At 45.9% G+C, this 23,731-nt stretch overlaps 1 protein-coding gene across 1 annotated transcript in view; it reads right to left on the bottom strand.

Annotated features, from left to right (window-relative positions):
* Nucleotides 1-23,731, bottom strand: part of CDH24 (cadherin 24) — a 799,438-nt gene that overhangs the window by 143,380 nt on the left and 632,327 nt on the right. The window contains exon 9 of the mRNA XM_078644893.1: nucleotides 15,777-16,030. Coding sequence (XP_078501019.1) covers nucleotides 15,777-16,030 — 254 coding nt within the window. The remainder of the gene's footprint in view (nucleotides 1-15,776; nucleotides 16,031-23,731) is intronic.

Here is a 23,731-nt window from a genome sequence, read left to right on the forward strand (position 1 = left end):
GGTCACAGCAAGCTGAGCAGTGGATGCCAATACCGTCGCCTACCCTGGACCTACTAATTACAGGCAGCACTAGTAGTGACATCACCTACTGTGCTTGAGCAGCTACCTGTTCTGCAAATAACCCAGTTATACTGCACTGATTAATATATGCAAAAAAAGAATTTTCATTTGGTGTACATTTTGTTTTTGCACTCGGTGTAGGTAAGAAAGTAAAGCACATGTAATCTTCCTCTTCTTTAGGAAAGACAACAGGAAAACGCAGAGTTCAAAATAGCAGGGACATGTACAGGCTGACGACAGGGTTCACAGGCAGCACCAGTGTTATAGATGAGAGAGCAGGAGTAAAGAGGAGAAAGAAACAACAGGGGAGGAGAGAGATAAGACGGAGCTAAGTAGAAGAAAAGGAGACCAAATCAGATACAAAGAGAAAGCAACCATGATGTGAAGAAGAGAGCATTAAGAAGAGAGAAGATAGAATGAAAGGATGTAGAGGACAGGACAGAGAAAAAAACAGACAAATGATAAAACAGAGACACAGCTAATCACTGCTAGAAGAGTGATCGTAAAGAGCCAAGATCGAGGGGAGAGAGAGGTGAGCATGGATACAAGTGAAGAGGAAATAGGGCAGGGGTAGAATGAATAGAGGGCAAATCAGAAATGCAGGGAATAAGGTAACACACCAGATGTGACAAAGATGATAGAAAACAATTAGAGAGGTTAGAAGATAGACTCTTAGAGCAAAGACGTAGGGGACAGACAACAGATCAATGTTAGAAGATAGAGACTGAGGCAGCGAGAGTGTTGAAAGTGGGGCTCACCGGAGGAAGAAGTGAGCTGTGGCCTCCTTGGCAACATTTTCAGCACCTGCACTTCTTTTTTTTTACAAATTAAGCACTGACCATTCCAAACTCTATAGTAGGCTTAAACACAGCACATGGCTTATGATTAGTTGACTTTCATGTCCATGCTTCGTGTTCAATGGCTTTCCTTCCTATCCTCGTGCTGGTTTCTGCACCATTTCTTCTTTACCATCCTTTTTGACTGGATGTCGTATACTCATCCACTGCTCACAATCAGGGTACTGCTTTTTTAGATTTTTTTTCAGCCCTCCACAGTGCTTTAAATGGAAAAAAAACAAGTGCAGAGTACCTGCTTGTTTCTGAGAAGTGCCGGTACTCTCCAATTAGAAGCATTGCATTTCTCTTGACAAGTGCCAGTTCTCTCCCACTAAAAATAAAGAAGTGCTGGTACTCCATACTGGACAGTACCGGCCCATTTAAAGCACTGGCCATGAGAGTGCATATGTTTTCTTGCTCTCTTCCTTGTGTGCTGTGCCCTATCAAATACCCCCAAAGTACCCAGCACCCCACCTCCAGAATGTCCATTGCTCCCCACTTGCTTTATCCCTCATATGCTGCTCCTTCCTAGTCCACCCCTCCGTGTTTCTCCCTCCTCCCCCCTCCATCCATTACTCCCCACACCCAAGCTCATCTGCTGCTCCCCATGTCCCTTGTCCTACCTGCTTTTCAGCTCCTCCCTCACCTCTCGCAGCCCTTAAAATATTTTTTCAGTGTTTTTGGAGAGCCCAGGAGATGGCAGTTGCTGCCAGGCAACTCTGTTTAAAAAAAAAACACTTTCACGCAAGTAAAAATGTGTTTTATTATTTACTGCCCCAAGTGGCATTTGCCATCTTTGAACGGTAAAAAAAAGAAACTGTGTGCAATGGCGATCAGCATCACCATCACAAAGTTGTCTCTTTTCTTTTCTGGTGATGCTGCATTGCATCAACAAAAAGCATTTCTTTTTTTCTAATTCTCCACATCGGTGTAAAGTATTGTCAAAGCCAACAAGCCAGTGCTTGCTAAATGATCCAGGCTCACCCCCAATCAAAAGTTGGGACACACATCCTGAACTTTCCTTACACCTTTCGTAGAATGGCATTATGAGGTGTGCTCTACCTGCAAGCTGCAAAAGATGATTTCAAAAGAGTAGATTGAATAGAAAACAGTGAAGATTGATAAAGGAAGGAGATTGTGCTGAGCCCGGTTGGACCCCTTGTGAGATGAGGCCTCAAACCGATAAGTTACATAACCATTTATGAGCTGTGATAGCACAGACAGAGGACCGGATTGTGATCTTTGTGGACAGGGTTAGTCCGTCACAAACGTGACAGATATCTTGTGCCATATTACAATTCCATTATATCCTATGGAACTTTTAATACGGACAGATGGAATATTCGTCACGTTTGTGATGGAGTATCAGTATCCCATCAATATTTCATTTAGTCTCAAGAGATGAAATGATGCCTACGAAATCTAACAACAGCCTTCTATACAAATATATAAATGAGGATCAAACTAGGGCTTATTGGCCTCTTGACAAGGAACGTATTGCAACTTATATAGCGCACGTATCACCCGAAGGTATCAGGCGCTTGCTTAGGGAACCCGTCCTGGTATTCCCCTGTGAGATACCCCGGCAGGGTATCCACAAGGTGAAAGCCAGGCATCCCGCCGCGAAGGGCCGTAGTGGAGCTTAAGCAAGCTATTGCCCAGAGTCGCAGAGTGTGACCCCGTGAGTCGAGTAGGCACCGTAGCGAGAATTGTCGAGTCCGTGGAATATTTTGAGCCCGAGACCCGCCGAGGCGGGGAATCGAACCCTGGTCCACAGCCGATCTCAGCTTCCGGGTCTGCCGCCTCTAACCACTGAGCCACGCTTCTCCACAATAAAACAGGAAATGGACTGAAGCAGGGATGCATCCTTGTAGCACTTAATTTACATTTATTCATATCTGATATGCGCAGGAAGGCCAAAATGAGTTAATTGCTTCCCACTTATAATTCAATCAATTGAATGATCCTCTTTCATGTGTACTGATGATGCCTTCATTTCAGTCCACTGCCAGCGGGTTTACCTGGGTACGTTTATTCATTCAAGACAATACCTCAGTAATGAAGATTGCAAAATGGCCGCTGGGAGACGTAACGCAACATATCATATGCACAGAGTAATATTTCCTGAAAGAATTAAAATACTTGTAATATTACGCTTTCACATTTCCCCAGTGTTGTATTGGTGCTGGTACTAAGAATGTCAATACTGCCGAAGTACTCAGTGGTAAAAATATTCAAAATAGGAGGGCAAGCTATTTGGAATACAGACAATTGCATTTATAGTTTGAAATATTTATGTGAATGCTACATATAAGAAACTGAGTGCAAAATCAAATTTAGACTTAATGAACATCCGTACAAAACATGAAATGTGAATCCTACAAGATGGGTGGGTCTACATTTCAAAATGCCTAAACACTCTACGGAAAGACAGAGATTTCAGAACCTAATCTGAGTTTGAAAAACACCAGGAAAGAAAAACTTTTCTTTCTTGAGTCCCCTCACTAACCAGGGTTTCCCCGCAGTGACATGCTTCATCATAGTGGCCATCTCAGTCCTCTATGGACTGAGGCGTGCTAGGACTTGCGGAACTACGTAGGAGCACTGTTGTGAAAACTATGTGTAGTGCAGACAGTGTAGGGGAGTGGGATAATGTGAGTTTGAAAATACCTAGCTAGTGGGCAATACAATTTTATTCTTGCTCCTGGTTGGTATAGTCTAAAAACAGCCGCCAACTCGTGGCAGATAGAGTCGGCCATATTTGGTTGATTATGTTTGTGTTTTAGACTTATTACTACGAAATATTGCCTTGTGGTGCGGCGATTTTTAGTATTTTTATTGTGACAATATTCGTAGTCTAAAATGTTATTATTATGAAGCTCTACATAAAAAACATAATTTTCATTAATATAAAAACAAAATATCGTTTTTACATCGAGATGATGCTCCGTGAAAAAAACATGTTGACAAATATAATGCTAGTTACACCTAACCCATTATAGCTAGGTCATCCAGCATTCTACCCCGTTTTTAGACTATACCAACTTGGAGCAGGAATAAAATTGTGTCACCCCTTAGCTAGGTATTTTTAAACTCAAGACCTTGCACCCAACCACAGAGACACCCAAGCCCAAGTAAACCAAACCCACATTTTGTTTCCTATTTTTTTTTAAGTAGAGGTGTACCCACGGCTCAAGTTACACACTCATGGAACCAGCGTACAATGAAAGCTTCCCCTGAGAAAGCTTGCACAGTACCACGGTATCGTGGTGCCATGGGTGAGAAGCTTCAGCAGTGGCTCAAGCTTCTCAAACGATGGCTGCGCTGGATCCTGGGAGAGTACTTCAGCATCCACAGCATGAAAAAATATACATTTTGGCACCTGCCATTCTGGATTCTCCAACAAGTATCTGGGTGGCCGCAAGAAGGTGTTTAGATGGTGGAGACCTAAAATAGGACACAGATGTCCCTACCCTGCCCACTTGCACTCTATTTTCAAAACAGTTTCTGGACACAGGGACCGAGCTCCTGAGTCCTGTATGGGCGGACACCACATGTTCTTCTTGGTTACAGCCAGCTACAGGATACTGAAATGGCCAAAGGAAGAAAATGCTTGCTCAGACAATCAGAGGACTATATTTTGTTTTTATTTGTGGTACCATGAGACTCCTGCAAAACCAACTTTCCAAATATACCTTACTTTATGATTCCTCACCTTTAGAATATCCCTGGGCACCAGACTGAACTCATAAGATTTTAACAGCAATGCCCCAGTGCGCCGGCAGGTGGCACTGTGCAGATCCACTATGACTTGGGTCCAGAAGTGACAATAGAGCCACATGTAAGCACCATCTCAGCACGTCAATGTCAGTTCATGTCTTTCTGCACCTTCATACATGAATCTAAAAGCTCACTTACAATTCTTCCTTGTCTCCAATGGGGAAAAGTATTTTTTCGCGCAAAATTGTCTTTTTACAGTGTGCAAGGTAACTGTGTTCCCTGCTTAAAGTACAGGGTTTAAACCTTGCAGGGAAAGTCGCAAACATATGTCCGTGACAGGTCCCCACAAGGGTTTGGTGCACAAATCCAAGCCCTGAGAGGAGTGTACTCTGATGAACATGAAGGTGTTTCAGGGACGTAAAGCGAAGCTGTTCATCACTGAACTATGCAAGAAGTCTTGTAAGTTTAGCTCCCACTTTAAGTCAAGGATCTAGATCCAGTTATGCCCTTGAGGTCGTTTCCGCAACAGACCATCTGTATTCCAAGTCTTCTGGTGAGGTCAAGCTGAAGAAGAAGAACGGGGAACATCCTTTACAACGAATCTTTTACAACGCGGTACTGTTACCACGCAACTATTACAACGAAAGTCGTTACAACGACCTGCGCTGGGGGGCGCTCCAGGATAGTAAATAATTTAATTTACTATCCAACTCCTTCCCTACTATCCACGGGGACTGGAGTTGGAATAGTAAATTAAAAAATGTACTATCCAGCGCCCCCCAACGCAAGTCGTTGTAACGACTTGAGTTGTAAAAGTTGCGTAGTAACGGTACGCGTTGTAAAAGTACGCGTTGTACTGTCATACATCCAGAAGAACCCCAAGCAGGATTCATGTTTGTGCCGCAACTCTCAACCTGAGAAGTCAGAGGACGTCTTACTTTCCAGATGAAGAGTCGATCCCACAGCTGATCTCAAAGTTTCCAGATCCATCTTTGACGTGGCAACAGATCAAGGCCTTTTGTCAGGCCATGTTGCAAATGTATGGCCCTCTTCTGACTCCTTCTGGCATGCCTGTAGACCCCAATCTGGCACCAAAATCCACTCTAGACCCTTCAATGCCATCACCGACTCACACCAACCTTTTGCTGTGATAATGAGACATGCAGTGGAGGTTTTGGAGTTACAATTGCAAACTATGGAAGTCAAAACTAACTTGTTAACAGACATTTTACAACCGGGACAAATTTCATCAGAACCCTTACTTCCAAATAATGAAACCCTGACTGACACCGATATGGGCACCTGGTCTAAGCCCTGTTCCCCTCCACCAGTGAATAGGAACCACAGACGCCACAGACTGACACCAGAGAGCCCTGATTTTTTTTTACATAGTACCCTATACTAGAAAGTTTGGTGGTTTATGTTCACACAAATGGGGTGAACTCCAATGTTTACCCCATGACTCCTCCTGACAAAGAGTCAAAATTAATGGAGGAATTCGGAAACAGATGCTTTCTTCTGCCAGTCTGGCTCTCTGGTCAGTCAAGGCCAGCTCTTTGCTAAGAAGATATACTTGTGTTTTATGCGACATGGTTGGTGAGATTGGTGCTGACAGTCTCTGAGGAATTTTGGGCCAGCCTGACTCAAACCACCCAGGATGATCAGGATGCTCAGTCTCTGAGGAATTTTGGGCCAGCCTGACTCAAACCACCCAGGATGATCAGGATGCTCCACAGTACATCACCTGGTCTGGGCTGGACACAACACACGCTGTGCAGGTGGCATTAGTGTGATGCTTTAGCATGCTTGGATGCGATCCACAAGCTTTCTCAGGGGACGTGACAGCCACTTTTATGGACAAATCTTTTGATGGCTCTTTTCTGCTTGACAAGGCAGCCAATTCACCATTGAAACACTATAAAAAAGAAAAGTCAAGCAATGGCACATTCTTTAGGCCTTTCCCCTCCTGTGCAATGGTACACTCAACAGTTTTGCCCTTTACGTGGCTTCTCCAGAGGATAGGCGTTTCAGCAATGCCAAAGCCCGCCACCCCTGGAGCAGTCACCCCAATCCTTTTGGGGTCTGGGTGGGGGTCCAGCAAACAACACCCAGGCCATCAGTGGGATGCACTCCACAGACCTATGCTAGAACAGAGGTCAAGCTGCTTTAGTTTTCCCCATGTGGCACATGACCACCCTGTTGGAGGTAAGATTACAGATATCCTCGATTTGGCAAAGGATAACATCCGACAGGGGGGTCCTGCAGATCGTTTGACGGGGCTAGACCCTGCCATTAGTTTTATATCTGCCACACTTATCGCCCACATCAGACCATCTCACAGAGGGGTACCTATCTATCTTGCTCGAAGAAGTGCAAGCTGTTTTGGACAAAAGAGCCCTAGAGAGGATCTCGGCCCAAGAAATAGGGACTGGCTGTTACTCTCACTATTTATTAGTGTCAAAGAAGGACAGAGACATTTGCCCTGTTTTACATTTCCACCCTTTAAACGCCTTTTTGCAGAGGGACAAATTCAAGATGCTCACGCTGACCCAGGTTATGTGTGCCCTGGATCCAGGTAACTTGATGGTGGCAGTGGCTCTGCAGGATGCCTACTTCCAGGCACGCATCTGCAGTCTCAGAAATGCAGTTCAAGTTGGCTCAGGAGTATTTTCAATTTGGCATGCTCCTCTTTAGCCTCTCCAGTGCTCCTGGGGTGTTCACAAAAGTGATGTTGGTGGCCGCAGCACACCTTTTAAGATTGTAGATTCATTTGTCCCCTAACTCGATGACTGGCTCCTCAAAGTGGGCTCCTCACAGGCAGTCACAGATCACCGCCAGATGACTGCGAACCTCCTGATATTGCAGGGTGGACATTCAGGCTATGATCCTGACATTTCTGGTCCTGGGTCTCATTAAGAGTGGTTCTGAAGCGTCTAGGCCTCTTGGCATCCTGCTTGTCAACTATGCCAATTGGTGACGTAAAGCCCCTAAGGTCCAACTCCATTTTGAGTGGTCCCCAAATCCATCTTAGGTAACAATTTTTTCCAATTTATACAGAATCATTATCATGTTTGCCATTGATGCAAATGTCATCTGACCTTATTGTTCCAAGAACTGTGACTATTCTTCAGACAATGACTTAGATATAACACCTGATGCAACATCAGTCTGGGACAAGCATCTTGTTATCACAATGTCAAGGTCAATAAGAGCAAACACAGAGATATAGTCAAAACAGAGTAGTGTGAATTAATGTTCTTTTACCTTAAATGATCATCAGGATATGTCTGGGACATACACCATGATGCAAATAATCTGTCGCAAATTCCTGACTTAATGTCAGAAAAACAAACCTTGATAAGATATATTATGAAAGGTTTGCCACTTGACAACTTGAGATTCACCCAGATTCTCACACAAGATATTGCCGGAGACAGATTTGATTGCAGCCAGCACACCAAGAAGATGCTACACTGCACTTGATACAGATAACGAGCAGAGACAATGATAAATGACGCTGCTGCAGGGTGCGTTTTCGTTTTGCAGGGAACACCACATTCATGCCTTAGATTACCACAGCTTTTGCTGTCAATAAGGTATGCAGTGCATTGCTTCTCAATGAGAAAGCTCAGATAGCAAGTTCTACTTCCCATGATGTCCTAGCGTAGCACATAGAAGTAGGTTTTAGGGTGTGAGCTTTTAAATTACATTTTAACTATGATAGAAATGTTCATTTTATTCCTGTTGTTTGCAACGTTCATTATTGCTGTTTTCATGATATTCTATGTGGTTGTTTCAGATTTGCTGGGAAACAGGTTTGCCCTGTTGCAATAAATACTTTTAGTTAAAAGTGTCTATTCTTCTTAGTACCATTTGTGGTGTGTGATATTGTGAAGAGCAAAAAAGACTTTTTCTCGGTACCGTGGTGCCACAGATCCTTGTTTAGGAACTGTTAGTAACTCAAAAGTAATGATTCTGCTTCAATAATGTATTGGGTGGGGTTCTGCAGGGAAACAATAACTTGTCTTTTACATTCAATGCTAGTGCATTGAACCAAGTTCACCTGTGCAAACCTTGTAGAGCTACGCCAGAGTCACGGTTTATGCAACAGTCCATATGTCGGTTCTGCAGCGAAACTTGAAAACTCGATGGACCCAGCACTAGGGGAACCCATCGATTTCCGTACAGGTCCGAGGTGACTACTAAATGTCTGCAGTGGTATGTCAACTGCATTTGGCTGGCCGCAGACCCCTCTCCTTGCTCCACCCAGGGCTGACTGTGGTGACAGATGTGCCTCTGCTGGGACGGAGAGGTCTCCTGGGACAGATGGAGTTTAGAGGACTCTGGTCTCCGACAGAGTCCCGTTTATACATCAGTCTGTTGAAGTTGAGGGCCAGCCACCTGGTGCTGAAAGCCTTTCTACTGTCCAACAAAACGAGGCAGCTCAGGTTCTCCTGGACAACACATGGAAGGTACTGCAATAAGCAAGGCAAGGTGAAGTCCTGGGTCCTATCCCAGGAGACACTTTGTCTTTGGGGCTGGCTGGAACCCCAAGGCTTCCACCTGGTTCTGAACCACCTGGTGGGACCGTTGAATGCCAGGCCCAAAGCAACTGGCAGTACCTTGTGGATTACGAATGGGGGTTACACCCCAAGGTGGCACAGGGCATCTTCCAGAAATGGGGATAACTCTGGCTAGATATTTTCACTAGTAGTGGGTGGAATTGATGGAATAAAATTCTGTGGAATTCCATTAAAATTGTGTGAGATTCTGTGGGATTCTGCGGTGGGCAGAGTGGGTATTTGCTGATATTTTCCTAGCGCAAAATGCATCCTCACATGAAAAAATGGATGCAAGGATGAATTTTGTGCTAAAAAAATAGCACAGCCAACTGCCACTCGGCGCCCTTACATACGTGTAGTGGTTGCTGCAGAGTATGTAAGGGAGCCACCACCGAGTGATATGCAGTGGTTTCAGAACTTTTGAAACCACTGCATACTACTCTGCTGTGCACACCCCTGGGTGTCCTTAAATACTCTGGAGTGATTACTGGAGAGAATGTAAGGGTGCCAATAGGTATGCACTGCAGTGATTTTTAAACAGGGCAGAAAGAGGAAGAAGTACTTCTATGTTTAGAAACCACTGCAGAGTATTAAGGGTGCCAAGGAGTGTGCACTGCAGTGGTCGTTTGTTTCTAAACAGGGCCATAAGAGGGAGCAGTGCCTCTATGTTTAAAAAAACACTGCAAATTAAACTTTAATCTTCAATGATTTTTAAACATAGATGGACTGCTTCCTCTTCCAGCCCTCTTAGAAACAAAGATTTACTGCAGATTAATTCTGCCGACAGAGCAGAGGAATTTAACAACAGTAATTCTGCATTACAAGAGTAATGTAGAACGTAATAAATTAGTCCACCCAGGCCGAATTTTCACCACCATCGAGAATGTGCCATGTCACAACTTTTGTGCGCTGGAGTTTAGTAGATGTCTCTCTCTTGGATATGTATTTTGGATAGATTGGAATATGGGACTTCTGTTCAGCTTTCTGCTGCTGCATTTGCTTCCATGAGTTCTGAAGAGGTTCAGGAAAAACCAGGCTCAAGTCACCTTGGTGGCTCCAGATTTGGCAAGGAGAGTGTGGGTCATGATCATCTGTCCTTCGATCCGGCTACTGCTGTGGAAGGCCCTCCTGATGCAGCAGCAGGGCAGATTCCTGACCCCAAACCTGCATCATCTGCACCACTATACAGTTAACTACATTTGATCTTCCTCCCGAAGTTGCGGATGCCACCCTGGCTGCCAGGGACCCTTCTACTACCTCTGTCTACGCCGGTGCTGGGACAAGTTTGTAACGTCAATTGGCACTCACAGTACCGATCCACTGCAGACTCTAAATGCCAAAAGACGTTCTGTTCATTTTATCTCTGGCCCAGCAAGGACTTGCATTGGCACCTTTAAAGTTATCTGTCGGCCCTTTCATCCTTCTTATGTTTACCAGACCAATTGTCCTCTTTGAAATCACCCTTTGAAATGAGATTTATAAAACGTTTGACTTATTTATTTCCTCCACAGCCCTTTATGGTGGCACAGTGGGATCTCAATTTGGTCTTCACTTTCCTCATGTGCCTGCCATTCGAACCAATGCACAGCTGTCCACCATGTTTCTTGAATGAATGAATAGCTTTTGTATAGTGCTCAGCTACTCTGTGAGTGCCCCAGCGTTTGCAAGAGGAACCCGTTTAGGGGAGGCCAGGCTGTCAGGTACTCCCTGCTCCTAAAGTTTGAATAAATATGTTTTCAAAGCTTTCTTAAAAGCTACTACATCAGAGGTGGATCCTAGGTGAACGGACAACTGATTCCACATCTTTGCAGCCATGACCATAAAGGAGGAGCCCCCTTTCTGCTGTTTTTTAAAGTGGGGGACTGATGCCAAGTCTGCGTTATTTGAACGCAGTGCTCTCCCAGGTTTAGACTCCTTGATCCTCTCCTGCAGGTAATTGGGACCAGTTTGATGGCTCAAAGTAAGCTTCCTAAACATAATGCGTTTGCATACTGATAGCCAGTGAAGTTTCTCTCTAAAGTAAGAAATAGAGGACGTTTAGGTATCAGTAAGAGTAGGCGGACCACCATGTTCTCAAACACTTGCAGACGTTGAACTATATAGTCTGGAAGACCGAGGTACAGAACATTTCCGTAGTCCAGCCTTCAAGGCCGGACTGGCTGAACGGGGCATGAGCAGTTTTGCCAGGAGGCTGGAAGGGTGGGGGGCTGGTTTTGTTACTGGAGGATGTTTTTACAGCAGTGCAATAGTTTTGAAAGCACTATCTAGTAGTTTTCAGGCAACAATAAAAGTGTCAAGATAACTGTGGAAATTAATGTACCTGCTGGAGAGAGATCAGAGTTTTGCCTAGTGGCAGTTTGAGTCATCTAAATTAGTGCAGAGGGTTAATATGCCTGCTGCAAAGGACATATACCATGCAGGTCACAGAACAATATTTTTTGTGCATATCTCAGTAGGTTACTGCTTTTGTCCCAGAGACCCTTTTGTTACTGTGCAGTTCATAAGTTACAATCATAATCTAGCACAGCGAGCTCCAAAGTGTCATCAAAGAGCTGCATGCAAAATGCATGGTATAGGTTAGAAAGTTATGTTTTTTTCTGAGACTTCCATTAACCTAATGTGGCTAAACAGGGTGTGTTTGGGTAGAATTAAATTCTTATTAGTAAACTCAACCCTTACCACAGTGTTATGTTTTGAATCCTGAGTTTGTGCTTCCCCAGACCAATCACTCCAGTAGGGATGACATGAATCCTACATATTGTAGTCTCCTCTGTCATATGTAACATTTTCTATACACTGATTTACACACATATGATTCATGGTCCCTGTATTTTCTGTGTGATGTAAAGTGCTTGGCACCCTACACTGGTATGAGAGGCGCTATAAATCAAATGAAATACATGTGAGAGAGGGGCTATGGAGCGATGAGGGTCATTGTTGGATGGTGATAATGAGGGAATCATTGAAGACCCTCAATAAAGATTGTTGAACACTGGTGAACTGTAGAGTCATCATTTACTGTGCTTTAAAAGAAAATGCAATCGAATATATAATGAAAATGTGTTGCAGAATGCACCATTTTTGCCCAGATTTTGTTTGGGGTAGAAGTCCCCCAGACCTTCCTTGTAGTAGTCAGGCTTGTTCGCTGCACTCACTATGCCCCGTACAGGGGCTGGTCAGACAAAATTTGCTATGGCTGCTTTGGTTTCCCAGTCCAGCCCTGCCACCCTTTACAGAATCAGCGCCCTGAGCCCTATGGCCTATGCTTCCTGTGGAAGAAAGCTCAGGAATTTCCTGAGCATTCATATGTTCCACAGGCTTGATTTCACTACAGCAGAAACCTGGGCTTTACAGAAGCGATGAGTGTAAAACATAATGTCCAGATTCCTTGCAAACGCCGTTAGAGGGGATGGGCCGGGCTCCTGTCCATCCTGCCCAAAAAATAAGATTTCTGTTTTGTCTGGGTAGCATTCGAGTTTGTGTGCCCTAAATCAGTTGAGTAGCACATTCATACGCTTATTTGGCCCTCGCTGAGTCTTCTTCATAAATAAGCAGGAGCTGTGTATCGTCCATGAACGATATAACCTTAATGGCGAAGGACTCAACCAGGTATGCTAAAGGGGTCACATATATATATTAAAAAGATTGGGGCTCAGGGAGAAACCCTGAGGTTTCCCCCCATTTCATAGATTTTGCTCTGGAAGAGCAAGCCAAGCTACTTGCTCTCATTTCTCCAAAAAGGAACCCCGCCAGACTAAGGCTGATCCAGTCACCCCCAGGTGCTCCATCCTCTGTAGCAGAATGTTGTGATCCACTGTGTCGAAAACCACCACAGGCCCAATAGTACTAGTGCCACATTGAGTCTTGAATCAAGACCTGCTTTAATAGATTTGAAGACCTCCATTATTGCTGTCTCTGTGCTGTGTTGTGCCCTGAACCCTGAATGGGAGGGGTGCAGCAGCTTGTTATCCACTAGAAAAGATGTGAGCTTGCAATTTCTAGTATCTTGGCTGCCACTCGAAGTAGTGACACTGGTCTGAATTCTGCTGGTACTTCAGCGTCTGTGCTGGCATTCTTAAGAAAGGGGATTACATTTGCCCTTTTCCATGAGCCTGGTATAATACTGGAATGAAGAGAGGATGAGAATATCTCATTGTAAGAAAGGACAATGTTGTCTGCAATAACCTTCAGGATGTGTGGAGGAAATTGGTCAGCTTGGGACACAGATCTACAGTTCGCGAACTGCACCTTCAACTCCTCTATTGTGGGAGGAAGTAAAAGTGTCAATGTCATTTCTACTGTTGACCCAGATATGTCTCCATGCCCTGTGACTGGATCCAAATTGTTAAGAGCCAACAGGCTTGCCTGAATTTTGGATATCTTATTGTCAGAGAAGTCACATAATCTCGAGCAAAGGACTTGATGGGTCTCTGGTTTCAGGGCCATAGTCTTTGGGTTATTGAAATCGGTGACAATCTTAAAGATCTCCTTCCCATTATTATCGGGTTCTTAAATGCATTTGGAATAGAAGGTGCTTTTAGCTCGCTTTATGTTTTGGTGATAGGAGTTGAGGGCATGTTTATATCGGCACTTGTCAGCCTTCTGATAGTGGCACCACCGAGCTCTTTCAAGCTTTTTGTACGCCATTCTCTCCAGGGTCAGATCCTGGGAAAACCAGCATGCTGACCGGGCCGTAACTCCCTTATGAGAGGGTACAATCAGAGCCACTGTATCGACCACCTTCATGAGCCAGTTATTGATGGCCCTATAGTCATCTGCGACCGAGCCTGAGAGTGTTGGTCTAGACTCATTCAGGATTCCTTTATTCCAAGTTCTCCTCCCTAACTCCTGTGGGGATCCTATGCGTTCCTTAGAACTTGGGGTACATCACAAAAATGGGAGCAGGAAATGATGTGACCGAACCACCTGAGTCGGGCTCTCCCACTGAACCGATACTTTAGACATGATGCCATCAATGGCATAACCAACCCTATGCATGCGGCCTGTATCAGCTTATGTAAGGTTAAGTGTAGATGTGGTTTCTAGAAAGCGGATAGACAGTGGATCATTTGCCCATGTCCAGGTGTATGTTAAAGTCATCTAGTATGGTAAAGTTAGCATAACTGATGCATTTTGGGTCTGTGGCTTAGTCTAGAGCCTCCTGCATATCCTGGGTGCGGTAAACTAATAGAAGGAGTGTTTTGGCAAAGGGAGATGACCTGAAGACAAGCGCTTCTGCCCCTTCAGCTCATCCAACTGAAGCACCTGGCACTTAAAAATCTTTCCATACATTATGCCTATGCCACCCCTCCCCCTTTGCCCACCCTGTTTGCATGAACACATGTGCAGTTATCTGGGACGGCTAAATGCAAATCAGGGCATGGGTTCTCAGTCATCCATGTTTCCGTCAGAAATAGGTTGTCTAGCCTGCTATCCTCTAATAGGTTATGGATGTGTGGGGCGTGATTATGTAACTAGCGTATGTCAGCCAGGGTGGCCTTAACTCAACCCAGATTTGATGTCAGGCATGATACGCTCTTAGCCTTGCTATTTAAAAGGTGTAGCCTGCGTTTGCGCTGCAAACATGAGGTATTGCCAATGCAGTCTGAAAGTCCCCCCCTTATACCTCTTAATTTGTACACTGTGTAAACATGTCTGGGACGGCCATCTATATCCAAACCGACATAGTGGTTGGTGTTGACGGTGTTCCGGTCAAGGACGGGCGCAGACGGGCTTGCCATAGGTGCGTCTGCTTTATGGTTGTGCTGTGGCCATGAAGATATAGGAGGGGCAAGACTCCTCCTCCCTGATGCTTGAACACTAGAGCGCGTCCTACACAAAGATGGCGCCGCTCCATGTCCTGATCACCTCCCCAAACTCAGAAATCACCCCTCAAGGATTTCCTGAAATTCTCACCTGTTAAAAGGTTAAAAACACCTAAAAAACCTTAGCGTGTGTGTAGGAGTGCTTTGTACAGAGTTACTGGATGCTGGATGGATACTGGTGCTTGTGCATACGTTGAGTACAAACAGTTCTTATTAAATCACAGTCTATACAGATTCAAATTCAAAACAGTTTGCTTGCAATTAAACTACATATTTTGCAGCATCTAAGCGCCAGGGAGCCTCTGCATACCTTCAGGGCATTAAGTGGCCGGATCCTGCCAGTGCTTGGCTCCGGCCGTTCTAAAAAGCAGGTGCTGAGACGGGTCTCTATCGTGCTTTCCCTTTCTGCCCTCAGGGTGGAAAAAAACATTAACTCTGCAGCAGTACCACCCTTCACTGCCTTTGAGGTACCTCAAAGAGACTCGTTATACTTCTTTCACAGTCTCATCATTTCAGAACTGAAGCATTTTCAGTATTCTATACAACGAACCTATAGTTGTTGCTTATTTATTTTACACAACTAACAACCATTTGAAAAGCCTGTGTGATGGAGAAACTTGTCTTTGGAAAGTGCCCAAGTGTCAGGGAAGCACAATACTGTGAAAGAATCCCCAATTATGGATTTATCCTCATATTCAGAACATTTACAGTGTTGGGCGTGAAAAATGATCCATTTCATCCCTAAGAATCAATGTTATTGCTGTAGAACGTACCTGATAATGCTGCCTTTGGCGTCCAGGTCAGTGGCGCTAACTCGGCCAACCAGGGTACCCGTCTCGCCATTCTCATGCACTGAAAGCTGGTAACTGGGCAGGGAGAAGAGCGGGGGCTCGTCGGCATCCTCTACGTTGACTCGCACGGTGGCCACATCCTTGAAGGGACCGCGGCGGATGTACTGTGGATCGATGAAAGTGTTGGTCACCTCCACTCGGAAACTGTAGGAGCGGCGGGACTCAAAGTCCAGAGCCTGTGGGAGGACAGAGAGAGAAAGAAGGAGAGACAGGAGTCAGAGAACTGGTGTCTAGTTTAGAATTTCATTTAATGAGGATTGCTTTGTATTCAATTACAATTTTTGAAGTCTCCTTGTGGATTGCTGTGGCTTTGTCTTCCCAGCACATATTCAATAGAATGAGTAGTTACTATTTTAGACAGAAATTAATTTATTTGGCAAGAATGGAAACATGATCTAAAGACCATACCAACCTGTTACCATGGTGCCACCCTGCCAGCTGACTTGTGATAGCCGGATCAGGTATCGCTATATCCTGTGTCTACCTAAACCTCGTGCATGTGATTAAAGATAGAGCAATATTTACACTGCATTCAGATCCAGTCTTTTTATACAGGTGCTTCAGAAGAGGAGAGAAGCGGACAGCAAACAAGTCTAGACTGCACTAGAGGTGGACAGGTCTCTGCGTGTCTGAGGCCCTTAACACTAGGCAATGCAAAGCACGGGCCCAAGGACTCCTACCAGGCTTTTCAAACAGCGCTGAAGGTGCAGCACAGGCCCAAGAGCCCTCAACAATCTTTTCAAATAGCCCTGAAGGTGCAGCACAGGCCCAAGGAATCCTACCAAGATTCTCAAACAGCACTGAAGGTGCAGCACAGACCAAAGGATCCCTGTCAGGTTTCTCAAACAGCGCTGAAGGTGCAGCACAGGCCAGTAGTGGCCGGTGGTGGGAGTGCTGCGGGCGGTGGGGCATGGCGGGGGAGGAGCAGGGTGGGGGGTAGTAAACTACGGCATACGGCCAAACAGAGGTAAGTAAACAAATAAATAAATAAAACAAATGTAATTGCGCGCGCTGCATTGCCAAATACGATGCAGCGTTCGCAAAGAAATTTGTTTTTTGGTTTTTTTACTTACCTCCGTTGGGCCGTATTCCATAGTTTACTACCCCCCACCCTGCTCTAACTCCGCCCCACCCCACCGCCCCGCAGCACTCCCACCACGGGCTGCTATTGGCACAGGTCCAAGAACTCCTACCAGGCTTCTCAAACAGCACTGAAGGTGTAGCACAGCCCCAAGGAATCCTACCAAGATTCTCAAACAGCGCTGAAGGTGCAGCACAGGCCAAAGGACACCTACCAGGCTTCTCAAACAGCGCTGAAGGTGCAGCGCAGGCCCAAGTACTCCTACCAGGCTTCTCAAACAGCACTGAAGGTGCAGCACAGGCCCAAGTACTCCTACCAGGCTTCTCAAACAGCGCTGAAGGTGCAGCACAGGCCAGTAGTGGCCGGTGGTGGGAGTGCTGCGGGCGGTAGGGCGAGGCGGGGGAGGAGCAGGGTGGGGGGTAGTAAACTACGGCATACTGTCAAACAGAGGTAAGTAAACAAATAAATAAAACAAATTTCATTGTGCGCACTGCATTGCCAAATGCGATGCAGCGTTCGCAAAGAAATTTGTTTTATTTATTTATTTGTTTACTTACCTCCGTTGAGCCGTATTCCATAGTTTACTACCCCTCACCCTGCTCTTGTCCCAACCCCACCGCCCGCAGCACTCCCACCACCGGCTGCTACTGGCACAGGCCCAAGAACTCCTACCAGGCTTCTCAAACAGCACTGAAGGTGCAGCACAGGCCCAATGACCCCTGCCAGGCTTCTCAAACAGCGCCGAAGATGCAGCACAGCCCCAAGGAATCCAACCAGTCTTTTCAAACAGCACTGAAGGTGCAGCGCAGGCCCGAGGACTCCTACCAGGCTTCTCAAACAGCGCTGAAGGAGCAGCGCAGGCTCAAGTTCTCCTACCAGGCTTCTCAAACAGCGCTGAAGGAGCAGCGCAGGCTCAAGTTCTCCTATCAGGCTTCTCAAACAGCGCTGAAGGTGCAGCACAGGCAGGGCCAGCTCTAGGGTGGTGTGACCAGTGCCATCGCACCGGGTGCTGGCTTCACGGTTTGCAACTTTATTATGCTTTTGAAGCACCTGCTTCAGTTACGGGCCTCACAAAAATGTCAAGATAACTCCTGTGATTAATGTTCTTCCTGGCCAGAGATCAGAGTTTTGTATAGTTGAGGTTTTTGACTTATGTGAAGCTAGCACACAGGGTTAATATGCCTACTGCAAAGAATGTGTACCAAGTAGATTACAGAGTGCATTTAATGTAAACAGATCGGCAGGTTACTGCTTTTAAAAAAGCCATCCGTTTGTTACTTGCAATTCATAACTTAAAGTCCTAATATAGTAAAGTGAGGAATTAACTTTCATCATAGAACTGCATACACTCAGTAAAGTATAGAACATTGAATAATGCTGCTAAAAGGGTTAATTTGGGTAGAAATTGTTTCTTTTTTATTAAAGAAAACTCCCAACTATGCTGTTTCTTTTTCGACTCTGAGTTTGTGCTTCTCCACACCAAGCACTTCTAAACTATACTTCCTACCAGTATGGATGACATGTGACTCCTACACTTTTAGTCGTTTGGCTTATGTAACATTTCCTATACACTGATTTACACCAGTATGATTGATTGTCTGTGTAATGTGTGTGTGATGCAAAGTGCTCAGACATACTTTACTGGTATGAGTAGCGCTATATAACGAATTCAATGCATCTGAGAGAGAGTGGTTATGGAGACTTGGTCACTGTTAAAGGGTGCTAGTGAGACAATCTGTGGTGGAAGTGGTCATTGGGGGGTCGGCAACTAACATTGTCGCACTGGGCGCCATCAGTGCTAAAGCCGGCCTGGCCAGTAGCAGCCGGTGGTGGGAGTGCTGCGGGCGGCGAGGCGAGGGAGGAGCAGGGTGGGGGGTAGTAAACTAAGGCATATGACTGAACAGAGGTAAGTAAACAAATAAATAAATAAAACGAATTTCATTGCGCTCGCTGCATTGCCAAAAGCGATGCAGCGCATGCAATGAAATTCATTTTATTTATTTATTTGTTTACTTACCTGCGTTGAGTCGTATTCCATAGTTTACTACCCTCCACCCTGCTCCACCCCCGCCCCACTGCCCCGCAGCATTCGCATCACCGGCCGCTACTGGCACAGGCCCAAGAGCTCCTACCAGGCCTCTCAAACAGCTCCTAAAGTACTGCACGGGTCCAAGGACTCCTACCAGGCTATTCAAACCGCCCTGAAGCTGCAGCACAGGCCCAAGGACCCCTACTAGGCTTCTGAAACAGCGCTGAAGGTGCAGCACAGGCCCAGGAACCCCTCATTGTCATTCTCAAGCAGCGCCTTCCTCGCCAGGGAGCCAGCCACGCTTGCAGTTCTCCAGTGAGGCTTCCCAGGACTCGCCTTTACATCCGCCCCCCTTTGTGTGCATCTGTAAAGTGACTACCGCTGAGACCCCCGCGGTTCCGCCATTAAGCACAAGTGGCAGATTCCCGCGCGGCAATCTGCATGCAGATATGTGCGAGACGGTAAACAGCATCTCCATCCTCGCACCCCCCATCGGCAAAGTCGTTAGTTTGAAGAATTTTTACAACCTGCATGGCAGCAAATCATGTCAAACTCAGAGGGGCTCTGTCGCCTGCGAATTGAAAGGCGCTGGATTTAATTGTTAACTCTTTCCTTACACCGACCTTCAGACTGCATCGGCGTGTGGATCTGAGGTCTGCAGGGCTGGGTTCAGAAACTAATTTATAAAAAGAAAAAAAATAGAAGCCCAAAGTTTGTCTCAGGAGTCTCTGGTGTCCAAAGCCAGCGCTGCACGGGCTGCCCAGGGTCGAGGCTGCTGAATTCCAAGGCTGTTTGTTCTTGGTTCCATTCAGGGCTTTAAGTGGGATGAAAAAACTGGGGGGTCTTTCAAAGGGGCGCGGCCAATGTAATTAAGGGCGTGGCTTAAAAACACGTAAGCTAAAAATCTGTGCTTGGCATAGTGTGCCGCCTGACTTGTATTTTGCTGTTTCTGTCATTGCATTCAGATATATGATACAACAAGTAACATCATACCTACAACAAGTCAGGACAATTGGCGTCAATGGTTGTTAGTTGCATAAGATAAATAAGCAGCAACTATGGCTTGTATATAATATTGACAACGCTCCCACTTAAAGCTCTGGTGACACCACAACAATGTTGCTGCTTCTGAGTTTCAAAAATAGAAGGGAAACCCAGAGAGAAAATAACTCTCTTTAAAGGATTTCCCTTTCCCTACAACGCTCACCCGACATGACGTCATGCCGTAACTTCTCCACAAGTGAGAAGTGAGCAGTGTGAGCATGTGCCCATCGATGTGCCTGCTGTCACTGCAGTCTGGAAAATACCGGACCGGCTGTGCCAGGGCACAAAACACAGCCCGATAGAGACCCGTTTCGAGGCCTCCTTTAAAAAACTGCCGGTGCTCAGGACCTGTGGGACCCGGCCCACTTAAAGCCCTGGTTCCATTTCATGTCTCTTTCTTCCATCACCCGACCTTCCAGATCCTTATCTCAATCTTGCGGATTCTTTTTAAGCCTTGCTTTTTCCTGTTGCAATTTTTTTCCTATCTTTCCCTATTTCTCCTTCCTTACCCTTCTCTGCCTGCCGCTCTCAATCTCTGGGGCAAGGTCTGATTATAAAAATCAGCTCTGGTCCTCAAAAATGAGTAGCAGTGACCCTCGGCCTGGAACCACTGGCACAAATGAATCGCTTGTTGAGTGTATTACTTTTTTTAATGCATCCTCGATTTTCCCACTTATTTCTTGTTAATCTTGCCCCTTCCTCAGCAAGTGCAAGGGTCTTCTTTTGTGTGAGAACTGTGAGTGGTCACAAACATTCACAAGGTTATTGATAAACTTTGCAAAAATTGTGATGGAAACTCTGTCCGAGGTGAAGTGAAAGAATATATAATACCACCAGCCTGGCTAGAAGACTTGTGTTCCTGGTGCTCTACACCAGCCTGGCTAGAAGATTTGTGTCCCTGGTGCTCCACCCCAGCCTGGCTAGAGGACTTGTGTCTCTGGTGCTCCACACTAGCCTGGCTAGAGGACTTGTGTCCCTGGTGCTCTACCTCAGCCCAGTTAGAAGACTTGTGCCCCTGGTGCTCTACCTCAGCCCCGTTAGAAGACTTGTGCCCCTGGTGCTCTACCCCAGCCTGGCTAGAAGACTTGTGTCTCTGGTGCTCCACACCAGCCTGGCTAGAGGACTTGTGTCCCTGGTGCTCTACCTCAGCCCGGTTAGAAGACTTGTGCCCCTGGTGCTCTACCTCAGCACGGTTAGAAGACTTGTGCCCCTGGTGCTCTACCCCAGCCTGGCTAGAAGACTTGTGTCTCTGGTGCTCCACACCAGCCTGGCTAGAGGACTTGTGTCTCTGGTGCTCCACACCAGCCTGGCTAGAGAACTTGTGTCCCTGGTGCTCTACCTCAGCCCGGTTAGAAGAATTGTGGCCCTGGTGCTCTACCTCAGCACGATTAGAAGACTTGTGCCCCTGGTGCTCTACCCCAACCTGGCTAGAAGACTTGTGTCTCTGGTGCTCCACACCAGCCTGGCTAGAGGACTTGTGTCCCTGGTGCTCTACCTCAGCCCGGTTAGAAGACTTGTGCCCCTGGTGCTCTACCTCAGCACGATTAGAAGACTTGTGCCCCTGGTGCTCTACCCTAGCCTGGCTAGAAGACTTGTGTCTCTGGTGCTCCACACCAGCCTGGCTAGAGGACTTGTGTCCCTGGTGCTCTACCTCAGCCCGGTTAGAAGACTTGTGCCCCTGGTGCTCTACACCAGCCTGGTTAGAAGGCTTGGGTCCCTGGTGCTCTGCCTCAGCCCGGTTAGATGGCCTGTGTCCCTGGTGATCACTGATCTGCCCCAGCCCAGGCAGAAGACTTCTGTTCTTGTGCTCTGGCTCAGCCTGGTGTCAAAGGCTGGTGTCTATGGTGCTTTGCCCTAGTCCGGGTAGAAGGCTTGTGTCGCTGGTGCTCTGCTCCAGCCTAGTAGAAAGTCTGTTTCCCTAGTACTCTGCCACTGTCCTGACAGAAGGCTGCAGCCCCAGGTGCTCTTCCCTAGCAGAAGGCTGGTGTCCCTGGAGCTCTATCCCTGTCCCGGTAGAAAGCTTGTTTCCCCAGTGCTTTGCCACTGCCCTGATAAAGGATGGTTTTCCTAGTGCTTTGCCTTAGCCCATCTAGATGCCTTTTGTCTGATGTGCTGCCAGTGCCCTGGTAAAAGGCTCTGTTTCCACGCTCTCTGTCCTTATAGAAGACTGGTGTCCCTGGAGCTCTGCCCCAATAGAAAGCTGGCATCACCAGTACTCTGTCTCCGCCCTGGTAGGAGGTTATTTCCCTGATACTTTGTAGTTGGTAGGTGTAACTCCAGTAATCCAGTGTAGCGTAATCATGTGGAATTACCTAAAAATTCAGCAAGATCATGCAGAATTACTTGAAAAGAGTATTCTGTATTTATTGCAATTTTCTCAGAACAAAAATGTCCTGTCGAGTCCAAAAAGGAATGCAGGATGTATTTTCCTCTGAAAAATAGAGCTAAATGCAACAGAACATAATTAGCAGCATAAGCATACGCTCACACTCACTAAATGTGCTATTGGGTTAGTATTTTCCCCCCAATTTACTCTCTGCATTTAGCACTAGTGTATTGGTGCAAAGTGCACCTGTTATACATAAATAAAGCTGCAACTTCATTGAAGTCTTCTGGTTGAAGTTTATTAGTTGGAGAAAACCCCAAACGATCCCTGCCAGACGCAGCTGGACCAACTGTCAAACATCCCCACCGATGGCATCAACTAAAGAACACTCATACATCACAGAAGGACGTCATGCCAGCCAGGCTGGTTGAGTCCTAATACAATATAACACATCTCCCCACCTTACATATTAATAAAACAACAGAAATGAAAGATAGAACAAACAGCGAGAAGAAAAGATAAGCCCGTAGATACAGACAGCAAAACAAGAAAATGAAAATTAGATAAAAACAATAAAACAAAATAAAAAAACAGAAATAACTCAAAAGGTACAATTTCATGCCAAAGCAACATAGTCGTTCAAATAAGCAGGAGCTCTTCTTTCCCCCGCCTCCCTCAGGACACGACAGAAACCTGTCAACCCATCTCCTTCCCTTCCTCCATCAACTCCCTTTCAAATGCAGTAACACCAAGCCTATGGACATTACAACCAGACTCTCCCTTAGAAAATTATGCATCAGTCATCAACATCCACGGTGAAGACGTGGAAAGATCAGAGACCTGTTCTGAATTCACTTTCAATTTTGCACTTTGTTTTAGATATAACGCAACACGTCTCAAATTCCACGTCTGCCCATTCATCAACTTAACCCAATTCCCACCAACAGCCTTCACTTTAAATTGACCTCTGAATTTATTCATACAATTAGTGTGCAGACCAGGTTTTACTTTAACCCAATCACCTACATTAATGAACCTTTTCTCAACTTTTGCCTTATTCACAGATTCCCCTACATCATCCAAAACAGTTTTCTCACACAACCATGATGGTAGCAATTTCTTACCAGCCTCCCTTCCACGCATCATCGCAAATGGACTTTGCCCCAAACTAGTGTTCGAAGTTGTTCTGTACGCTAATAACATCTCACTTACTGAACCAACCACTGACAAACCAGCACTATGCGCCAATTGCATAGTTCCCTTTACCATTCTATTTACACCCTCTACCAAACCGTTTCCCTGGGGATTGTACAAAGAACAACAGGTGTGTTTCACACCAACAGAATCCAGAAATTCCTTCATCTGACAAGACGTAAATTGTGTTCCATTATCAGTGA

This window comes from Lissotriton helveticus, chromosome 5_1 (assembly GCF_964261635.1).
Source record: "Lissotriton helveticus chromosome 5_1, aLisHel1.1, whole genome shotgun sequence".
Taxonomy (NCBI): Eukaryota; Metazoa; Chordata; class Amphibia; order Caudata; family Salamandridae; genus Lissotriton; species Lissotriton helveticus.